Genomic DNA, 23742 nt, shown 5'->3' on the forward strand with positions numbered 1-23742 from the left:
GGGAGACAGAGATGGGCACGCTGGAGCACGTTTTTTAGACTATTATTCATTGAAACATCTGTGAGCTTTGACCTGGCCACATTTTGCCTGCTGTGTGGTACATCTTGCCTTTACCGAGGAGACAGAGGTGAAATGTTGAAGCGGAGGTCCATGAGGCTTTAGTGGGAAGAGTGAATGCACCACTAAAAGCCGACAACACACTTTGAGATGGACCGCGGAACATCACGCACTTACACCGACGACTGATAACGTGAAACGTTGAGCTCGCGTGCAACCACAGGAGTTGGCACAGGGGTGGAGGTGGAACCTGAGGTGAGGGGGCAGACACGGCCCCGCCCCTGACAGCCGGCTGTGAGAGATCGCTCGGTGGAGGCCACGCGTCTTATCCGCACGTGCTGCAGGTCAACCCCTAGCCCTGACAGCTATCAGCAGGCCATTGCCTGTCAGCCAGCCCAGGGTGATAAAGGTATGCTTTCAGATTGACCCCCCCCTGGGGGAAAACAAACACATCACACAGAAGTGAGCTAATTACGATTGGGGTTAGTTGTGCAAGAATGGAATTAATTATTAACGAAAACATTAGGCCATTTGTAAAGATTTTTTAATAGTCCATGTTTAGCAGGCCCTGCCCACCCGCCTGCAGCAGCGCCCTACCCACCTGAAAGAGGCCCCGCCCACCTGAAAGAGGCCCCGCCCACCCGAAAGAGGCCCCGCCCACCCGCAGTTTAGTACTCAGCAGCCCGACTCCAACTCGCGCACAGCATTGATGAGAACACAGCGCCCGTGTCTGCGACTATCACGGAGCAAACATACGCACATGCGTTTTCTTCAGAGTCTTGGGTTGTGTGGACATGGTATTGGCTTAAAAATGAAGAGATGAAAGCACACGATTTGAGAGTGTTGTCACAGACAGGAGGCAGTGCATCCAGGCCTGAGGTTGCCATGCCTACCATTTAAGATCTCTCTTAGATCTCGCATATATGGGCAAGGGGACACGGGTTTTCCTTCTCCCCAAATGATCCGTCCCTGCTGGAGCTCTCAGACAGCTGCATCGCGACTGCACCTCAGACAGAGCACCCAGTCCAGCCATTAGCCATGACTGTTAACTTACACATCCCATAAGGCCAAATGTTACCATGTGCTTTCATAAGAACAATCATTAATATTCCACGAGGAGGGTGTGAACGGAATCAGGACACATGACCAGATATAAACTAGAAGTTTATGTTAACATGTTGATTGGTGGCAGCTGAAATTCTCTAGACGGTTCGGTCGTTTGAATATTGTTTCAGTTATTGTCACATGAAAATTTCACCACAGCAAAATCCAGCTTGCTGCTAAAAATCTTGCCGCTAGCCATTTTAAATGTCTTGAAAAAGAGCTCAACAAAAACAGAATAGAAACAAACCCAGAGCATTACAGCCAAGACTACAGATGGCTTTCTAGCTCATCTTATGGTTGTTAAAAGTGTGGACTTACTACGTGGTTTCCAGTGTGGGAGTTAAAACTAAGGTAAACAGCAGTGAGGTGTCTTCAGCCTAAAAGCTTGTTTTAACTGCTGTGGGATTGATCTTTCATGGCTGACAGATGGTGATTTTCTGGAATTTTAGGATGGGGAGAGTGCCATGCTAAAACTCACACATGTACGTGCATGCACGCACGCACGCACGCACGCACGCACGCACGCACGCACGCACACACGCACACACACACACACGCACACACGCACACACACACGCACCTCACACACACACACACACACACGCACACACACCTCACACACACACGCACACGCACACACACCTCACACACACACACACGCACACGCACACACACACACGCACACACACCTCACACACACACACACACACACACCTCACACACACACACACGCACGCACACGCACGCACACACGCACACACGCACACATACACACACACACACACCTCACACACACACACAGACACACGCACGCACACACACACACACACGCACACACACACACACACACACACACACACACACACACACACACTGGAGTTGTTCCAGCCCTATGCATTCACTCAGCTCTCCTGTTGTCGGAAACTGAAAAAATTCGTTTTTATATCCGTAAGCAGCACTCATTACAACGCCAAAATGGTGTACAGAACGAATGCTAAAAACCGCTGCTGTTTTTCATCACCCACACACAATCATACTTTCAGGCTGGGCCTGCAATGAGCAAGTGAGAAAGCAAACACGTTCCCTAGAGATCTGCCACTTGATAATCTATTGCAGCGGATTGTAGAGGAGCGCACAGACATTATCAGGCGAGTTGAAAAGCACTCGGGACTTGGCCTGGAGTTAATTACGCTCCAGCGGCCTGGCCCAGCGCACTGGGCTGTGTGATTGACAGCTCAGTAAACACATGGGCAGCCACCGCCCCCAAATAAAATACATTAAAATAAAAATAAAATACAAGTCCTCCCGCTTCATGAATTAAACAAGCAAAGCAAAGTTTTTGCTCTCACCTGCTTGATTTACATTTATGGAAGTGCAAATGATCTTACTGCTTGAATATTCATAAGCTCTGGACTTTCAGGTACATGAAACACCAGCAACGGGTGACAAGGTCACATGGTCCAGATTTCGCAGCACCATACTGAAGACAGTTGTGTGGTTTCCATATTGCTGCGTGGGCAGAGGGCTTGACCAGGCACCGGTGTACAAAAGGGGGAGAAAGTAACCGTAATCTAATCCTGTTATACGCCTGCCATACTAGAACAGTATGTGGAGATATAACTCCACGCTCAGATTATCAATAAAGCACTTAAAGAAAACATCTCAGCAACACAATGAATCCATTTCAGGTCGCTTTACCGGAACGGATCATATCTTCGAGAGGTGCTTGCTGACCGATTAATGTTCCGTAGCAAGGAGGGCCTCTGCAATAAGAGCACGAAATTATATCGGATTTTTACAGTTTACATTTCGGAGGTGCACTTTGGAGGTCATGAACACACACGTCTCCAAAGCGCAGCACCAGTTCCACCTCCATACAAGTGATTAACCAGTAATTACCCATAAGCCCTTTCTCTCTCTTATCTCCTCATCTCCCACGCACATGCACCTGCCATGCCCACGTTCCTCTAACCCAGCGGTACCTCTCGGCGTGGTTGAAAATTTACCACAACGTTCTGCCTCGTTTGGATCGCCCGGCACTCTGTAAATGAGCGAGAACCTCAATCCTGAGCGGGAATCCCAGCACGAAACTTATGCAGCCATCTGTGTGAGCTGGAGAGGTGAGAAAGAGGTTAAAGGTCAGTCAAGTCTACAGGGGAGCGGAGAACAGCAGAGCTAACTAAAGCTGGGACTGTAAATTCGCGGCAAGATTATGATGACTGCATCGCTATGGGAACGGAAGCAGGCGCGGGAGGCTCACCGTCTACCGTCTAGCCAAAAATAACGGGTGGAACTGAAGACTCCACTGCAGGTTTGTGTACTGGCGTGATGTCGGGACGATAGAAACCCAAAGGACGGGACGGATCGCCGTGTTGCTGGGACGGTTTGTTTTTTCGCCGCGTCACGATGATGGATGATGTTTTGGCAGAAAACACCACACACAAAGCGCTTATTTGTTTGTACGGGTTTATCGCTAAAGGTTATGTAGCGTGCTCAATGACGTTTGCTTGAAAGTAGGCTGTTTCTTTGGGCAGACTCCAGACGCGGGGCCACGCAAGTCACCTGTGAGACTTGTGCGCATGACTTCCAGATGAAGTAATGCCGTCTGTGGAGAGGCCAACGTTGCGCAGTTCGTTTGGGAGACGAGTGAGCCCCTGCTAAGCAGAAGAGGTGGAAAACTGCATGACTCAACAAAGTCCCCAAGTGTGGGTATTTCTTCATTAAATGATTTGAGTCGACCTTTTAAACTTGCAGAGTTCTAGCTCAGAATTAATACACACACTGTTAGATTTTCAACTGTAATATGGACACAATTGGCCACCCGGAGGGTTCAGTCAACACCGAGGGTCCTGCCGTGAGCTCTGGACCAGTGGCCCGGAGCGGCTGGTCTAACGGGTGCGGTTTTTCCCCGCGTGGTCCGATTCCCTGCCCATGTCCGTTTAGATGGGGGCGGGGATCAGTAGAACAAAAGGTCCTGCGTTCAGGTCAGCGAACGCAACACAGGTTACTCCAAATTCCAAAAACAAACCTGGCCTGTAAACAAAGCCTGAGTAGGAGGCAAGGATGACGTAACGTCTCCGCTTTGCCCGCTAAGAGTGTTTCCAGTCAAAATTACGGGAAATAATTGCAAAGGATCAGCAGCTCTGTATCGTTCTGTTGATGACAGCAAAACGCTCAGAGCCTGGTGTGAAACGTGACACTCTACATCCTGTCAGGACATCCTGTATGAGAGGCAACAGGAGAAACTGTATAAATCTCCATGAAGTACAGATACGCATCTCAACACCGATAGACATCTTAATTCTGTTTCATCTGTTGAGTGAAGCGCTTTGTGAGTGCGACAGACAGATTGAGGCAGCGCCACTGCAGGAGGGGACTCTGGGCCCAACGGCAATTTCTCACGGCGATGCATGGGCACAGGGTCATATTTACGCGTGGGGGAGTAGAGGGTGTCCCTGATGAATGGGTCTGTCGGCCCTGCGGGCCAGCGCATGCGAGGAATCACAGCTGGCCGGAGAGGAAAAAAAAACAAACACTCCCACTTTTCTGCGGCGAGCATCCATCACCGTGACCGCTCAATTCCTGGCCAGGCAGACCTGCGGCCCGCGGCCCAGGAGAGGCCGCAGTGGAACGGCACCGTGGCGAGGGAGAGCTCGGAGTCACTCCCACAGGAGCACCGCACACTGAGCAAATATACACACACAGGCAAGGCCACAATAACTCTCCTCTCTAGCGCTTATTCTGTAGCTATTCATCTACAACTGCCAAAGGAGGTATACCGAAACACACACACACACACACACACACACACACACACACACACACACACACACACACACACACACCTCACGCGTGTACCGGAGTTGTTCCAGCCCTATGCATTCATTTAGCCCTCCTCTCATATCTTTGTCAGAGACAACTACAGTCTCTTTAAAACACACACACACACACACACACACACACACACACACACACACACACACAAAATCATACGAAACAAATGAATTTCAGCTCTTCCCTGAGCTTGGCGGCTGGCTTTATACAGTCTTAAACAGTCTTAAACCATCAGACTTTAGTTCCCATCCAGACAGCGCTCTGCTCTGCATTTATGGAGTTTGCCATGGAAGGAAGGGGTCAAAGGCTGGGTGTGCCGGATCGCGTTTCCAAGGATTCTGGAGCAGAAGTGTGTTACCTCTGCACAAGTCAAACACTGACTTTCTGACAGACCCAGCTGCTAAATGTCAGGTTTAAAATAGGAAAGCGGCGGAAAACAAACGCAATCCATCAGCACCTCGGGGTAGAACTCGCGAAACACGGCGGAGCCTTCACAGAAAATGGGGAACAATAACAGCCCCGAGTAAAAGACAGCGAAGAGAGATTGAAAATAACGATAATAATAATAAACACAGCCCCGTCTCGCCGAGAAAAAAAAAACCTACAGCCTTTCTAATCAAATCCTCACCTTCCAAAGCAGGTTAGAGGAGGAGTGGACGGGGAAAGGGACCTGCACCGCAATAGAAGCTTGCTAAATCCGACTGCCCTACTGACACCGTGCAGGTGGAGAAGATTAATGCGTGTTAATGGAAGGAGAAGGCATCATCCACTTCGCGCCCCCCGAGCTGGCATGGCCGAGCCCCATCCTGCCGGTCCCGCGTCGAGTACGCGCCCGGGTTCGAAAGGAGAAGACGAATGGGCAGTTTTAGTACTGTCAGAGGAACTGGGCCACTCCTTTGCTCCTGTGGGCTGCACTGGGACCAGTAATCATGACCTGCAGTCATCCCATACACGGGGGTGTTGGGGGGGTTGGGTCTGACAGAGTCTCCCTGGTGACTACTTTTGAGGAAACCCTGATGTCCTGCACTGTACTGTGCACAGTAGGAGAACTGTCCTTAATGCCAAAATGGTGTTTAGCATAATGCAAATTAGATTATGCTAATGAGGCCCAAAAGCATTCACGTAAACATTCTGGATAATCTCGACAGGCCTCTTTCACGCGATAGTTAACAGCACTGCCATTATCAATTTCTTCGTGCCGGATAAGTGGGATGGAGTGTATCATCAGAGCCATCAAGTTGCTAAACCAATCACAGTAACCCCAATGTCCTCATGTCACACACCAGCCACAGCATCATCTAAGAACATCGCCATGGGAACTGGAATGAGGGAGCGTCTTCAGCGTAACGTTACTGACATCCAGCCTGGACCGAACTGTCCTTTACCCTTAAGAATGGTCGACGGGCTGTTTGTGTTCATGGCCCGTGCATCCAGTAAGTGCATCCTGTCCCCGCACCGGAGCACACGACCAGATCCTCGTCTGCCTCCCTAAAGCGCACCTCAGAATGCCTGCCATCTGTTCTCTGACTGTCTAATGCATTTAGTAATTAAATGAGGAATTTGCACTGTTGATCAGGTCTTAAGGGCCAAGCCGTGCTCCTCTGATCATCCGCAGTACTGGGGGGCCGTTGCCACTTACGGGATGCTGCGTGGTTGTGGAAGAAACACAGGTGCAGTGCGGAGACCCTTTTTTTTCCTCTTATATTAAAGCGGAAAACCATTTAAGGATGCGGCGCAGGACGGGGCCGCGAGGATGGATGCTCCTCCGGGGGCTGGACTGCAGTCGTTGCGGGGACAGCGAGGAAGAGACAAGCCCTCCTCTTGCAGGTGTCTCCGCCTGCCCTCGGAGAGCGATAGAGAGCCGCTGCCCCCGAGATAGCTCGGTCCCCTCGGGCAGCTGCTGACACAAAACGTACACCCAGGGGGAAGGGGGCCGCCTCACTCCACGGGAACGGCCTATCACGCAGGGTCACGCTGTTCTGCTCAAGAGACAGCTCCAGCCGTTCAACGGGACGACATCACGTGGTTATTTTTTTAATTCTGTATGCAACTGGTTCATCTTGCATTGAGCTGATAGGGGTGTGTTTTCTTTTGTTGCTCGGACCATCATTGCGCTCTTGGTGCACAGGAACAGCAGCGCCTGTAGCAACTTCAGTATTTAAAGCAGTAAGATTTTATTTTTAATCCCTCATTTTGAGCTTCAGCCATGGATTCTGGTTTGGCCCAGTTACTGAATTCCACAGTGATCCCAGAGTCTTTATCTGACCACTCACCTTTCACAATAGAGCACTCTCAGATCCAGCCTCCGTGCATTCCATCGCGGACAGCAGAGTAACATCTTCAGCAGGTGTGTGCTGGCACACAGACCTGGTTTCTCAAAGCCCAGAGGCACCGAGTTCTTCTTCTCTGCCTCACCTCCGTTTCTCTCCACCCACCTACTGTCTGTGACAATGTGGCACATTCCAGAGATGCACTGCAGTATTTAATGTGCTCTGTAAAATAACCCGATAGTTCCCAACGCCAAATACCATGAATGTTTACAGAACCCCACTGCTCTACCAAGGCTGGAACAGCTGGTAACGTAGCCCAGTAATATTCCTCCCGGACGTGTGTAACCTTCGGATATTATTGCTGAAAAAACATACAGCTCTGAAATCGCTCCAGCCACACGCACGTGACCCCGTATTGTGGCCCTCCCCATGGCTGGCCTAATGTGCTTACTACACACTGCAGAGCAACTCGCTCAGAACACAAGCAGGCTGTTAAAAAGCCATCAGCAGTTACTTGCCTCTGCTCTGTGTCTCCGGTGCGCGCCGTACCTGTTCGCCACAAGTGCTTAATCACTTATCAGGCAGAGCATAACGACAGACATTGACCACGGCTCATCACTCCATCCCTCGTAGGGGAATTACACGGGGAGAATATCAGTGGGATATTTATTAAGGGGCTGGTAAGTGAATTTGTATTGACAAAGGCAGACAATGGCTGCATTAAAAACCCATTAGATACGCAGGGTAAAGTCCATCCTTAAAATGGAGAGGCAAGTCTGGAGAGGAGGTGGAGTGTGTGTGTGTGTGTGTGTGGTAGGGGGGCAGGTAATTAGCTCTGGGGAACAGAGTTCTTTCTAGGAGATAAGCGGACTGACAGGTATTATATTAGAGGAGTCTGAAAAAAGTTGATGGCGACGTTGGGAATTTATATTGCACAAGAGCAGACGCAATTCAACATCCATCGGGGCAGAATTGCATAGGAGAAAATAACGCCTTAAGCAGGGTTTAGTTTATCAATTCATGCCTTGGGCTGAGTCGTGCTACCTCGGCCAGCAGGTGAAACCAGAACTGCTCTTAACCAAACGCCGGCCATATCCTCCACAATTTGCATGTGACAATGCACAAAGGATATAGATTTTGGCATAATTCCATAAAAAAACTCTGCTTGATTATCCTTAAAGATATAATACACATAGATACTGTCAGTAACAGCCAGCGTTGAGCCGGGTTGCATGAAATTCACGTCAACCCGCCCCAGTGTGGAAGGACAGGATGTACCGCCCCCTGCTGGAGGGGCACAGAGCCTGGCACTTGGCTGAACATTTCATCTGCCCGTCAGCCGAATCCAAATGACCAACGTGTACCACACATCTGCAGGAAACTCTGAAATGAGTTTTCAGTTAGGAAAGTTAGTCAGAAACCCTCAAGCAACGGTCCCTGTGGCCTTTGATTCTCCTTCTCTTATACACGTACAAAACACATTGGATTGTGACTTATAAGCGGCCCATTCGCGGTCTTTTTTTTTGTCTTGCATCCCAAACATCACGCATTTCCCTTTGCACGTGTTTCCGAAGCCCCTTCCAGTATCGCACTGCACTCATTAGGATGGAGATAATATGTGCAAACACAGCGTCTCTCGCTCGCTCTGCATTGCAAATGAGCGCCTCTACCTCACCTGCGCCCTGGGGGGGGGGGGGGTCTCTCAGCACCTCCCATCACAGAATGGTGACAGACAGGCAGCTGCATTCCTCTACCCAGAGGGGGTGGAAGTTTGCAGGGGGGAGGCTCTCATCCTTTAGACCAAGGACTAGTTTCAGACAGCAGTGCAGCATGCCATACATTTACACGTGTCCTCCAAAGCCCCGCGCTGCCCCGCCCATGCAGTTATATGAACTGCAAAATCGAACAAGTAAATATCTGAAGAATAGTGACTCAGGTAAAGCCGAGGTGAAAGGGCTAGTAGACATCCGGCACGCCCGCTCCCGTCCCAGCTGGCTGTAAAAACATCGTTACGGCTCACATGATAAACATGGCAGAGGCTTCAAACATGATAAACATAGTCTGATGGCTGGAGACAGACTGCTGGATGGACATTTACATTTACGGCATTTCGCAGACGCTCTTATCCAGAGCGACTTACAAAAGTGCTTTGCCATTTACTCATAGAATATATCCGTACAGTACAGTAGGTTATAATTAAACATACCAATGAACTAGAATACTGTAGAATACAGGGATGAATGCTGATACCTAGATACCTACAATAAATACTAAATTAGTCAGTCAATAAGGGAGCAGGGTCAGTTGTCCTTTAAATATTCTGCAACTAGATGGGTCTTCAGTCTGCGTTTGAAGACTGCAAGGGACTCTGCTGTCCGAACAGCAAGTGGGAGTTCCACCATCTTGGAGCCAGGACAGAAAATAGTCTCCATGCTTGTCATCCATTAGACCTGAAGCATGGTATTTCAAGCCGAGCCGTACTTGAGGTTCGAAGTATTCGAGGTACAGATCATGGTTTGACAATTGGACCAGTAAACACCTTTATTAACCATGCACAAATATTGTTTTAACAATTTGAAATATAAACTAAGGCAACGCCATTATCATCTTTTTTAGAATCAAATTCCTAACTTGGTGAATCCATTTAACTGAACAAACAATAAAATGTTTTATTCAGTGTTTGAACCAAAATTCACTCCCCACCAGAGCAGCGGGCTTCACTAGGTTGGTGGCGTTATGCATAATGCACTGCGTTCTATGATCGCATTTGAGTCATATACCTACAATTACATAAATGGAAAATGTAATCACACCTTTGTATGTTTCAGGATTTATCCAGGTTACAAGTACAAGTATTTTCTTTGAATCATTACATTTCAAACAGTTGAGCTATTTTCTATGATACGCGCCATCTCCCTAGACCTTGCATTTAAAAAAAAGAGGTACTATCTTTTCTTTTCTCCATGTCGATCGTAATTGTCACGCTGGCGTCTCGGAACAGAATCCGGCTTTGACCTGAGTGCATTGTAGCAGTGTCATGTTTCAAGTGCCATCTTAATCATATACTTGAATGATAAGTGGTATATTAGCAACACAGCTTGCCTTTATTGCCAACTCATTTTATACCCCTGAACACAAAACCACAGCCTCAGAAAATGCAGAAAAAAAGGGTTTTCTACTCCAATGCAGTGAGGGAAAAAGAAGTTAGTGATTTAATCAATTCAGTTGAGCCAAACGACGAGAAAACAGAGGAGAAGCAAACGATCACCATTATTTATTTACAATCAAACTAATGCAAAGATCATTCCTAAATATGTTTTCATCATCAAAGATGCATCATAAATATATAGCCTTTTGCTTTTTCTGCATAAGCCACTATAGTAGCGCACGTAAAGTGTCATTTTACATATTGTCATGATAAAATGTCTTATTTGCTGCATAGTAAGATGTGGGGAAGAGTATTAGGGGAGACAGAGATGATGATGATGATGTCATCCGTTTTCCAGTAACCCCATTACATTCATGTCCCCTTCACACAAGCAAGCACCAGGATAGTACACACACACACACACACACACACACTCTCACACCCACCCACACACCCACCCACACCCCCACACCCACACCCCCACACCCACACACCCACACACCCACACACCCACACCCACAACTTTCCTACAGCAGTCTGTAATCAATATGCTGCATTTTGGCAGATTTCCGACATTATAAGTCTTTACTGCCACCAGCTACAGGGCATCAGGATTAAGTAACGTAGATTAACAGCAAAAACGCAGATTAATCCAACCTGAAAATATACTTTGAGAAATCGTTGAGGATTTCACATTCCAAGCACTGTACTGCTAGATGTGATGCGCGTGGTGCAGACATTACAGAGTCACACACACTTAACAGCCATTACTTGGGATATAGTCTTCAGAAAGAACAAAGGCATTAGGACACACACACACACACACACACACACACACACACACACACACACACATAAAAAAAGCCAAGGTATATACTAATGTCATCTATAATCCCTTGGGGAGGGATTAACTGTAATTAACATTAATCTGACCATATGGGAGGATAAGAAACAGTTGAAGATCCTGCATTACGACCTCTGAAGTCAGTGGCAAAGACGACACACATGGTGAACCTGGAAGCGTAGAGACCGACCTCCCTGCAGCCTGCACACATCAGCGCACACCACCAGCTGGCTGAGCACGATCCCGTACAAAACACAAGCATCACAAGCACAAGAAAAAAATAGGCTTCTTTGCATTACAGTAATAATATGGAGCATCGCCTTTCTCCCATGGAGACCGAGGTAGGGGAGTATTTCCTATAGAGAGTACTGTCAGGTGTTGGGAAAGGGTTCCTAAGTATTGTGACAGAGACAGTGGGGAGAGAGGGAGAGAGAGAGAGAGAGAGAGAGAGAGAGAGAGAGAGAGAGAGAGAGAGAGAGAGAGAGAGAGATGAGGGAGTTAGGAGAGAGATGGATTTAAAGAGAGAGGAAGGGGGTAGTAGAGAGTCAGAGAGAGCAGAAAAGAGATCAAGAAAGAGAGAAAAGAGAGAGAGAGAGAGAGAGAGAGAGAGAGAGAGAGAGAGGAGTCCGTACCACAGCAGTTAGTGCCTTGCCTACTGCGAGCCAGTAATATCAATATCAGTAATATCAAAAGTGCTCCCCTAAGCCTGTGACCTGCTCTCAAACCAGAACCAAGCAGCATGCAACACTCTACTGAAATCGAAGAACTGCCTGCTAAAAGAAGAAGAAGAAGAAGAAGAAGAAGAAGAAGAAGAAGAAGAATTATAGGGGGGCACAATCAAGATGCCCCCCCCCCCGTGCCTTAATATGTCTGCCTGAGGTTATCGTAGCTAACTGAGCAGCCTGAGAGAGGATGATGGGTAATGGATCAGCATGCGTCAGGAAGATGAACGAGATTTCAACACCAGTGGTGATGAACTATTGGTTTCATTACTGAGCAGTTGAAGGACGAACTGTGATCACAGTTCATGGTTGAAAAGAGGACACTTAAGAGACAATGGATTCCCTTTATTTGGCCTTCTGGAAACCGCTGTCTTTAGGTCACCTATAGGCCTTGTGATCATCACTTTAAAGTTCTATCATCAAATAACAGAAATCGACTACACTACTGTTCGGGTTTGTGCGACGGCGGCGTGACCGGCCGCCCAGAGAGGTCTCGCGCAGAGCTGCCGAGATGAGCAACGTCGGTGCGGGCGTGCGGAGGAGGACGCCCCGTTCCTGCGCACGCCTGCACGTGAGCTACGAGCAGATGTCCGGCTCTACGCCGTGGTCTCAGAGAGTCTTGCTTCGCCGCCACCCTCGGCAGAAAGGGGGAGCCGTGACTGCCGGGGATCTTTGCCCTCCGTATCCTGCTCTTCCTCGGCGCGGCTCAGGCGACCGCTGTGGAGAGAGAGAGAGAGAGAGAGAGAGAGAGAGAGAGAGAGAGAGAGAGAGAGAGAGGGAGGAAACAGAGTAGGGACACTTTTAACAAAGACTTGCTGCAACAGAAAGGCTGGAGGGTGACCTTGTCACCCTGGGTTAGTTTAACACACCCCTACAGTTTTGCCCCGCCCCAGGAAAGAGCCAGCGCTGAATTTTATGCTGCAATGCACCACACCAGAATAACGACGCCAGTCATCAGGCCTCATTGTCGTTATTCATTCGCTGCCCCTGATCGCGTAAAACGGCATCTCATCCGATCCGGACGTGCACGTTTCGACGCCGCCAGCTTTGAAATCTGCGTGCAATCGAAGTGGGTGAAAATGTGTGAGACGTTCAGAAAGGAGCGGAAAAACCAAGGAAAACAAAGCAAGGACTGTACGCTGTGGAGGTCTTGCTAAATTAACTTCTCCAGAGCTAGTGTTGCTTCGCAGCTGCCGAGTCATTCGTCATGTGGCCCTTTCGGTGCGAATCAGTAGGAAAGTCCACGGGCGCAGGGCTCCCTGGGTCGCCGCTCTAAACAAACCTCTTTGTGGGGAAGAAGCAGATGATTGGATGATAACCCTAATCTTCTAGGGGGAACAAAAACAACCTATGAGGCAATACAGGCTCTTCTGTACCACGGAAGCAAAAAAAAAAAACAAAACAACAAGGTCTTTCGTTTTGATCTCTTGCCTCGAGTTAAAATTGTGTTAGGAGTTTGTGTAGGGCTCAGCGAGAGTGCAGGGTGGCTCGCCGAACAGAGAGCAGCCGCAGGAACTCTACGTGCATGCAGAGTTATTGTTAGTCATTATGCCAGCACGAAACCTCTCCTACGGTCCATCGACAGGCGCCTACATTGTTAGTAAAACTACAACACCATGCCGCTCTCTAAGGTCACCTGCTGCTGCTGTTTTTTTAATCATCGTCAGGCCTGTAGAGATACTTCATCACCAGGCTATCCATTTTCTTCTTCTTCTTCGCTTCTTTCTTGCTAGCAGGTCTTTCGGGACTATCCAGTCCCCTCTCCTCATCCGATGCCTTCTTGCACGGACCCTTCTTGATACTGCTGGAACTCCTATAGGAGACGGTGGATCCGGAGCTGGAGGACGAGTCGGAGGATTCCGATGATTCCGACTCTGACGATTCCGATTCGCTCTCCTTCTTCCTGCCCTTCCGGGACCCCTTCTTGCCTTTCCTCTTGGAGCTCTTCCCGCGCTTCTCCGACGAGGAGCTTCCTGACGACGAGCTCTCGGACTCGGAGTCCTGGATCTTCTTCTTGTTCTTCTTCTTCTTCTTGCCCTTGCGGCTGCTCGTACTGCGTGAGCTGTAGCTGCTGCCAGAGCGCGCCCGGTCCAGCGCCGAGCCAGACGCCGAGGTCCGCAGCCCGGACGCGCTTCGGCCCGGGACGTCATCGTCGCCGTCGCTCTTTGTGAAGCGTCCGGCCTTCCTGTCGTCCTCTCTGCCTGCCGGACCTCTCTGCTCATCATCACCGTCCGAGTCCTCGAGACTGCGGCGCTGGAACTTGACGGGCTTGAAGCTGAGGACTTCGTTGATGGCTTTCTCCAGCTCGGGGTCCAGGTAGTTACGGTGGCTAACTGGTTTGACGTCTGCGGCACTGCCGTCCTCGGAGGTCCGGGCCCGGCCCGGCGCGGAGAGACCGTGGCTCAGGGAGTCGGGGCTGCATACCGACACGCCCCCCTCGCTGAAGGCCATGCTTCTGCTTCTGCTGTCTTCGTCGTCGTCGTCGTCATCGTCCACGCCGAACTCGCTCAGACGGCTGCTGCGCGCCAGCGAGGTGCGGGAGGCCAGGCTAGCGCTGCCAGGGCTCCGCCCCCCCGAGCGTCGGCTCGTGCCGGGGCTTCCCGACATCCCGTAGTCGCTGCGCCCGTCTTCTGCCCACGAGGTGCTGCGCCTCAGGCTGTAGCCGCCGAGGGTGGACACGTCATCGTCTTCCCGATCCAGGCCGCGGCGTACAGATGTGCGGCTGGGTGCCGCCAGCAACGCCCCTGACTCCTTGTCAGACTCTGGGCTGCCCTTGGTCCAGCGACGCTCCAGGCCTCTCCTGGCCCTGCTGGTGGCTTCCGAGTACGCCTGGGAGATGACGGAGCATCGGTCTTCCAGGTCATCCGCAGCCTTGCTCTTGGACTTACGGAGCACGGAGCGATCCGGCACGTCTGGCTGCTCCTTCAGGGTGCTGAAGAGGGAGCTCTCATCTCCCGTGCCCCCAATGGAGTCCTTCAGGTTGGAACGCTTCCTGTAGCTAAGTGAGCTCATCACGGACACGGGCCTACCCTGCTGGGCGTTCCCGTTCCACCCTTCCTTACCTTCTTTCCCTCCTGTTACGTCCTTGACGTCGGCGTTGGCTGCATTAGGGTATTTGAGGCTTTTAGGAGGAAGCAGAAACACACAGGCACGTGACGCAGAAGGAGAAGAAAACACAGAAAACAACATGACAGTGATTCAGAAGAGAATGGGTGCAATATACAGATATGTGAGTACATAACAAAAGCATGAATAGAAGGAAAAATATATATTAAGACAGCGCGAAATGAAAGGATCTTTTGTTATGAATCTCAGACATAACATTATTGAGAGGAATAAAAGCACACCAAGAAACAAAAGTACATTTTCAAGGAACATTTAGAATGTCACGAGAAACGACTCTGAAAATAGCAGCATGGATCAGACGCTTTAAGCAGCCTGTTTACAGGAAAATGTGCTTGCGAGGGTGCCTGATACGGCCCCGCCCCGCCCCGCCGGGCTGCTGGATGCCTGGGTAAAGCCCATCAGAAGCAGGCTCCCGTTACAGAATGTCATTAGGTTGGCAATAATCGTGTGAAATGGCCTCAGCAGCACCTCACACAGCTGCAGGTAGCCCGGGGAGAAGTCCTCTCCTCGGTCCCGCCTACGGAGCCGACTCACGGAGCAGGAGATAAGGAACCCTGCTCTATCATTTCAAGCCTGGGGGAGCAGGCGCTCTAATAACCAGCTAGAGGTACTTCAGACTGACCTGAGGGTCTTCGAGCTGCCCTCGTCCAACAGGGTCTTGCTAGAGCCTTTATTTTTTGAGAGCCACGACTTCACTCCGTCCACGCGGTCCTCCACCTCAGAGTCCACATCTGAGTCGTCACCGCTGCACAAGAGAGAAAGATTTGGCCGCCGTAGCCACACCAGGTCCACGTTACATAGTGACCCCAAAGCCAAACGACAAACACGTGAGGGGGATTCTTTCCAAACGGACAAACAGGAGTGCGAATGGTTTTTAACGTGCGTTAGTGTGTCAGTAGCAGACCTGAGATCAAATTTGCCCAAAGGTTCTCGCTCATCCTCGGCGGAAATGGGAGACACTGATCGACAGATCAACTGATAATTAAAAATGTAGGAAAAATCTGTAAGTGAAATATAGAGGAAAGACTGCTAAAGTTTCTTATCGAGCACGCCTCTTCACGGCGGGAGAACGCGAGGAGATGACAAAGTCAGAGTCTGATTTTAACCACGCTAAGAGCCGACCACGTTAGGTCAGCCACGTAATTGAAAACATTTGCATAATTGAGTCCACTCATAACTGTGATGCATGGAGTGAGAGGAAGTCGTGTTGCTCGGAGGTCCACATAGCGCAGCTCTTTAAAATAGCTAACACAGCCCGCAGATAATGGAGCTTTCCATAAATATAAAATGTACCTCCTTTCTCCTCTTAAGTGTATAATAAGTTGGGACTGGAGCTGTCAAGTGAAACGAATGTAGCCTCAGAACAGAATGCAAATCGCAAGGGACAATTAGGTGCTGTGGCTTCCCAGGCCATGTTAAGGGTGTGAAGTTACAGAGGCTCCATTAAAGCCAAGATAGATAGATAGATAGATAGATGATAGATAGATAGATAGATAGATAGATAGATAGATAGATAGATAGATAGATAGATAGATAGATAGATAGATAGATAGATAGATAGATAGATAGATAGATAGATAGATAGATAGATAGAGCGCAAGACTTACAGACAGCAAGAGAGAGAGGGAGAGAGAGAGAGGGAGTCAGACAGACAGACAGGAAGAGAGAGAGAGAGAGACAGACAGCAAGAGAGAGACTAAGACAGACAGAGAGAGAGAGACAGACAGACAGAGAGAGAGACAGACAGATGGGGATAGAGGGAGAGTAAAACATTGAAAGCCTTTACACTCCTTTGTGAAGATCATATGTGCCTTCGACGTACTGATGTATTTTCCAGCCTTTAGGTTGTAAGAAGAAAACACGAGAGGTTCAGCACGTTCTCAGTCTTGTGTTCTTTTTATAATGGCTGTGCATTGCTCATCCCTGCCTAGTCAGTAATGACATACTGCACGATCTCGCTCTCAGTTGGCGTCTGTAGTGACTTTGCTGGTGTCATAAGTCCACCGATGGCACCGCAACGTCAGCCTGAACTGTGTCGGCAGCTTGGCTTTGACACCATCATTTATCAATAATGCCCGTTGGCCGCTGGCTTGCTATTGGTCTTCTGACATCCAAATCCAGCACTTTGAAGGTAGCGCAAGCACAGAGGGTCTACACTCTCAAGTATTACGCGTAACAGTTTTTCCATCTCGTGATTGCAGCAACTGTACATTGAATTACGTGCACGACATTCTTAACGCCAATTTGCAAACAAATTCAAGAAGGCTATAGGGAAGACTTGGAGCGTGCTTCGTTTTTCTGCTTGTGGATATTTCTCAGCTATTGGAGGTGTGCTCCTAATGCACAGCACTCACGGCAACAAAAGAATATTTTATGACGGCTATAAATGGCTGTGGCATAAACAGGCAATTAACAAGGCTAAGTTCTAGTCTGCCTTGTTTGCTACAACCTTGCTTCTAGATGTGTGCTCATGGATACAACAGTCCCTGGATTTTTGCTTGGCATTAGCAGTCTGTAACATTCCTCACTGTGAGAGCCTGAAATGCCTCTATATGCACATGTGAAACTCGGGTGAATTTGGAATCTCTCTCAATAGAGCAGAATAAAAATATTTGGAAGAAAGTTCTTCACTGGCCGGGACCCACCCCGTCCCCTGAGAAGGCACCCGCTTAGTAAGGAACAGAAATATAGCTGTCCCATTTCCCCCGATGCAATCCCCTACCCTGCCATTTCAATTAGCACAATATGTCTATAGCTAGCAGGTTCTGTTACATATGAGGAAAAATAGCTCTCTCAGGATGAGGGTGCTACATTGTTTCACTTGGTGTCATCGTGATCTTTCTGTTGCCCAAAGAAGGATCGGACAACAGGTCATGGCCCAGTATGCACTCTGACCCCTTCCTCAGGCCAAAGGGGGGAAAAAAATCCAATTTCTAGGGGTGATGCCGACTCCTTCGTGCATGTCTGCCTAGCTCCTAGCGTGGCTACAGTGCACTCTCACCAGGGGAAACGCTCATATTCTCTTTCACAACTTTTCAAGGCTTTATTTTCCTTGGCTTCAAAGCGTTGTCTGGGATTTTGACAAACGGGAAGAACTGCATGCCAAATAACTGCCTGCTGGTGAGGTTGCTTCTCTGCAGACGCTTCCTTCCAATTCCATGCTGTCTGATCACGAAGGGCACTGTTTACTCAGTGACACCAGGACAAAGGCTCGGGGACTCTCGCTGGGTCATTTAAATAAATCACATATAACGAATGTATGTGTGGATGCATTCGATCTGTATACATGAGCCAAACATGCAACCCCCTTCCATATGGCGCACGCATACACGCTCATGCACACGCACGTGCACATGCTCACACACGCGTGCGCACCCACAAAGTGAGTATAGTTGGGCAACAGTCGGACAGGGGTGCTACGTAACGGAATTGTTTGCACTTTTATGTCACACCCAATTTGCCTCTGACGTCTTAAACAACGTGCTTGGAGCTCCTTCCCTCCCAAGCAAAGAATACACATGGCGACTTTCCATCTCAACATTAATCAGTTGTGACAACACAGTCCCATTGGTTGCATATCTCTGTTCCACCCAATTAGATTTATCATTAAGGTTCTGGTAGGTCCCCCCCCCCCCCCCCATCAGTTTTATCGTTCAGTCATTCACACCCAGACGCCTTCTCTGTATTACACTCGCACTGCACAACATTAATCAAATCACGTGGCTGAAACATGCATTACTGGCACATAATGGCATTTCTAGTTAACGCGTGAAAATAAATGGCTTGCAGCAGAAAGACACTACCCCCGACGTATCCTGGCCATCCGTCCCCTGGAGGAATCAATTCTCCAAGGCTCGCCAGTCGGCATCTCAACCGGTGCTGACGGCGTTTACGACGAACCACATTCCCAAAGCGGGCCCGTCCCCCGACCGGCGCGTCTACAACAACTGAAGGGGGTGATTTGTCTGAGATTCGATCGCCCCGCTATTGCTGGGGAGGGCGCCGGGGATAAAGAAGCACACGGACCGTGCGCACGTGAATCGAAATCGCCCCACTGAAACCAAAGACACCCAGGAGTTCTCCGCGTCTCCGTAGGTCTGACGCTGACAGAGGCTGAACCTGCCAGCCGCAACCGCTGGCCCTCCGTCACAACGATCCCATTGTTATTTTTAGACAATGCACTGGCGGTTAAGAGAGACGATGGTTCTAAGGATTGTTAAAGGCAGTGATGTGTGTGTCTGCTGATTGGTCGATTTGGGGCAGATGTTTCGAGGTGTCAGTTTCATGCGTGTGAGATAAGTAGATGAGACACACTGGACGGTGCTGTTAAAAATACACAAACACATACACACACACACACACACACACACACACACACACACACACATACTGATCAGCAGGATGCAGCCAGAAAGGGATGCTGTATTAGGGACATTATATTTTCAGACAGATCCATTATTTTCATCTTCTCACATGCATATTTTTAATCGCGTGCCATAGATTATGTTCTGTCCCGCCGCCATGCTGATCAGTACTGTTTGTGTGAACATTCACAACTCACAGCATCATTAGTTCCACGGTACAGTATAATACGCCACCACTCTCTGCCATGTGTGCGGAATGAAGACCAAGCGTTCAACAAACAACACGGCGGAAAGAATAAGTGTGCAGGGTCCTCACGTTTTGCTCTTCCGTTTCTGGTACTTTGTCACCATGTCTTGTAAACTGTCACACACACGCACAGACAAATGCGCGTGCGCACAAACACACGCACACACATACATGGACGGACAGAACAAAAGAGAGAAAAGGACATGAGTGAAGTGTGTGTGTGTGTGTGTGTGTGTGTGTGTGTGTGTGTGTGTGTATTTCTTTGTACAGCGTCACTCCCTGACATTCTATTTGCCCGGGGAAGAAAACTGAAGGGGAGTTATCAGCCATCACTCTCCACCTTGTGTACTTTTTAGACACAGAGAGGCAGTGCACTCTCCCCTAGCTCAGAAAAAGTGGGACACTAAATAAGAGGTATACAAAACAACAAGGAAAAACAAGAAGAAGGGAAAAAAAACGGAAAAAAAAAAACAAAAAACACAGGTGCAAGAAGCAGCTCCAGGGACACCAATAAACCGGGTCGCATCACAGACAAGAGGAGGGAACACAGAGCTCAGTGAAAGAGCGAGAGGAAAGCATGAGAACAGCGCTGAGCGCGTGAAGAACACGGCTAGAGAGTATGGCTCGAGAACGCGGCTCAAGCCCATGGACTCTAGCAAGGCTCTGGGATCTTAAACACATGCTGTCTGCCTCCTGCACAAACACACAATTAGACGTGCAATAAAGTCTTCAGTACCCAGTATTCAATACACGAGCTTCCAAATTGTATCTAGACGTTTTGGTGCCCTGTAGGTGTTTTCATTGTTCCTTTTGGGAACCGGGAGCAACGTGAGATGGAGCTGAGCCGTACCCTCGGCCAGAAGGACGCACCTATTGATGAGGTCATCGTTATCGTCGCTTTCCATCTCATCCTCGATGGCCGCCTGCAGGTCCCCGATCCTCTTGAAAGCCAGCTTGAGATCCGCCTGCAGACTCTGGTTGGCAGCCTCCAGACTTTCTATGTCCATTTCCTGAAGGAACAGGAAGTGTTTTTATTCCCTATCCCATATAGGGGTCAGCTAAACAATCTCCATATGGAAGGAAGGGCCCAGCACACATATACCGACCTACTGAGACATACAGAGAAATACTGAGACATACTGGCAGATATTGAGCATTTACTGGTCAGTTATTCCCAGTTCCTCTTAGCCGGATGCGTCCGGACCCTTCTCCTGTTCCTGCTCACCAGTTCGTGCTTCTTGCGGCTGGCCTCAGTCTCCTTCTTGGCCAGCTCACTCATCTCCTCCTTGATGTCGCGGATCTGCCGCTGCATGCGTTTGTTCTGCTCCTTCTCTCGGTTCTCACCGGAGATCCGCTGATCTTTCTCCTCGGTCATCTTCTCCAGGTTCTCCTTCAGCCGTGCCACCAGGGTCTGCGGGGGGGGGTGTGAGAGATGATGAAATGACCTGGGTCCTCCCCTCCCTCACCTCCAGGCGTTTGACCTGCTCCTCCCCTCCTTCACCTCCAGGCGTTTGACTTGGGTCCTTTCATACTCCAGCTTGGACTCCAGCTCGCGGATCTTGGCCTCCTGCTGGCTGACCAGGGACTTCTCCACCATGGATTGTTCCTGGAACTCCAGCTGGCTCTGTAGAGACTGGAGCTAGAAGAAACATCACACTCCTCAGCTCGAGAGGCACCAGACACACACCTCCATCCGCCCCTCCATGCTCTGGACCTCGGGCCTGCTTAATTTAACATGCCGTAAACCTGTGACCTCTTTATCAGAAGAAAAGATTCTTTTATGCAGTTCAGTATTCCAAACACCCGCGTAATTTTTGAGGATTATTACAACCTATATTAGGACTCCATTATGCCCTAAGATTCAGCAGCCAGCACTGAGAAATTTATTCAAAGCCACTCTTGTTCTTCACCCAAGCAACGTGAATGGATTTTTCCAAAGAGTTACTTTTAGATAAACAAACCATCATCTTTAGCACTACTTCATAAGCAAAGAGCACGGAGTTGCCTAGACTCTGCCATTTGGAAATTCAAATCAAAGATCATTCTCAATGACCAAAAAGGGTAGGAACCAAGCAACAATAAATTGACCTTAGAGTTTGCTTCATATATCTACTCAAGCTTTTTTCTGTATGTATACTGAAACTCCCCCATAGAACTATTACAATATGAAGGCTACTGCTTATCCAATGCATGTTCATTCTAATAATTGTTTTAAGGCAGGATTTGGGGCTCCCAGTTTGGTGTTGGTATACAAAGTGAACCCTGCTCTTCCTGAGAGCAGATCTGAGTTCGTTAGGGCTATCTCAGGGATGACCCATCCTTCACTGGAGTGCTGAACACAGACTGGACTGCGGCCCTGGACCAGACTAGGGGCCGGCTGGGCGTACCTTGTCTTGAAGTTCCTGCTTCTCCTTGGTGGCCTCTTCCAACTGAGCTTGGAGGTCGCTAATCTGGGCCAGGTCCCTAGTAGACTGAAATCAAATACACAGCCAGACACGCATACACTATTACATCGTCTGTCAAAGGGTTCCCCGTAGATCTGTGATGTGGTGACATTGGAGACAGTGGAGACATGAGGTTCAGAAAGGGAGGAGCGGGGAGGAGAGGGGAGGAGAGAGGAGGAAAGGAGAGGAGGAGAAGAGCGGGGAGGAGGAGAGGGCCGACCTGAGCCACGGCTGCCTTGTGCTTCTTCATCAGCTCATTCACGTCCTCCTGGTCCTCCTCCAGGCGGGACTGCAGGTCGTTCTTCTCCCTCTGCAGGCGGCTCAGCTGCTCCTCCAGCTGCGGGACAGACACAGAAGGAAGGTGAGCCCCCCGCACCTCCGCCTGCTCTCCGTAACGCCCCGCCTCGCCTCCACAAGCGGAGTCACATCTCCAGGCGTGGACGTGTACATCCATCTCTGCTTCGCTTCAAGTCCCGCACAGCATGTGACGAGGCAGGACTCTCAGGAGGGTCCTCAGTCAACCAGAGCCCCAAAGACAGGGAGACACACACACACACACACACACACACACACACACACAACAAAAAGCGACCTTCAAATTAAATAGACCTTCCCGAAAGACCAGAAAGAAGGAACCATAATTAAACACACTAATTAGCAGCTCCTAGCAGCACGGCACAACCTCCCACAGGACCACAACTGTCATTTAAGTGCCATTATTACTTTTAATAAACAGGCCCTCTTGCAGAGACACCACAGGCAAATTAATAAAGAAAGAAACCAAACTGACATGCATGCATTAATAATGAACACATCATAACGGATAAAAGCCCAGTACAGGCCAGTACGTTTCTTTAAGAAGGCTGACAAATTTTAAACTAAGGACAGGACGTCTGCTTTCTGCCAGCCCCTGTGCTCTCGCAGGCTAAGAGATTTACAGCAAGCTGTATTGTGTGCTGTACCTTTAAAAGTTGAGAGGATTTAAACACCACGAGAAAGACATTCGGTGAGCGCCAGCGCTGTTTTAATGGCCGTGTTTCTGCTATTTCGTAGTAAGAAACAGAGCAGGTCTGAACACAGTAATTATACGGAGTAATTACATGTTGTTGGCCGAGGCAGAGACAAGGAGATTAGACGCTCCGGTCAGGCCCCTGTCCATACCAACCGCACACGATAACACACAATAATGCACAATCACCCTTTTGCACAAGCTTATCGGTGCAACGGCACCGCCAGACAGTCGCCCACCTGCACGCGTCCCCGTGAACAAAGGCCAACCCCAACAGTGGCTGCACAGCATTCTGGGCGGCCAAAAAAAGGCCCAGCTCACAGCGCTCAATTAACGCAACACATCTGAAACAATCAAACTGAGTGCAAGGGTTTGGCTGCCTGGAGCAACGCGCCCCGAACTAAATGTCCTTCAGCTTAAGGATTCAGACCGACTGGTGCGCTGTGTTTTTCAGGGTCAGCCGACGTGTGGGGAAGTTGAATGAACACTCTGTCAATAGTCGTCGCTCGGGGTGGCTAACAAACTCCCCCTGGCCCTCGGAAAACACAACAAGTCAAATCAATTTGGGAGACA

The 23742-nt window shown here is 49.3% G+C and overlaps 1 protein-coding gene across 10 annotated transcripts in view; it reads right to left on the bottom strand.

The window, feature by feature from the left end:
- Positions 1 to 11656: 11656 nt before the first annotated feature.
- Positions 11657 to 23742, bottom strand: part of myo18aa (myosin XVIIIAa) — a 66635-nt gene continuing 54549 nt past the window's right edge. For 8 of the 10 annotated variants that reach the window (XM_081702011.1, XM_081702010.1, XM_081702012.1 and 5 more), the window contains 9 exons: positions 22381 to 22497; positions 22104 to 22187; positions 21218 to 21355; positions 20942 to 21127; positions 20587 to 20726; positions 19786 to 19830; positions 15728 to 15850; positions 13616 to 15100; positions 11657 to 12696 (listed from right to left, as the gene is read on the bottom strand). In XM_081702011.1, the coding sequence (XP_081558137.1) occupies positions 13633 to 15100; positions 15728 to 15850; positions 19786 to 19830; positions 20587 to 20726; positions 20942 to 21127; positions 21218 to 21355; positions 22104 to 22187; positions 22381 to 22497 (2301 nt within the window). In that variant the 3' untranslated portion in view covers positions 11657 to 12696; positions 13616 to 13632. The remainder of the gene's footprint in view (positions 12697 to 13615; positions 15101 to 15727; positions 15851 to 19785; positions 19831 to 20586; positions 20727 to 20941; positions 21128 to 21217; positions 21356 to 22103; positions 22188 to 22380; positions 22498 to 23742) is intronic. The other 2 variants (XM_081702013.1, XM_081702019.1) reach the window with 1 other exon arrangement.

This window comes from Electrophorus electricus, chromosome 19, assembly GCF_041902795.1.
Source record: "Electrophorus electricus isolate QZ-2024a chromosome 19, ASM4190279v1, whole genome shotgun sequence".
NCBI classification, from domain to species: Eukaryota; Metazoa; Chordata; class Actinopteri; order Gymnotiformes; family Gymnotidae; genus Electrophorus; species Electrophorus electricus.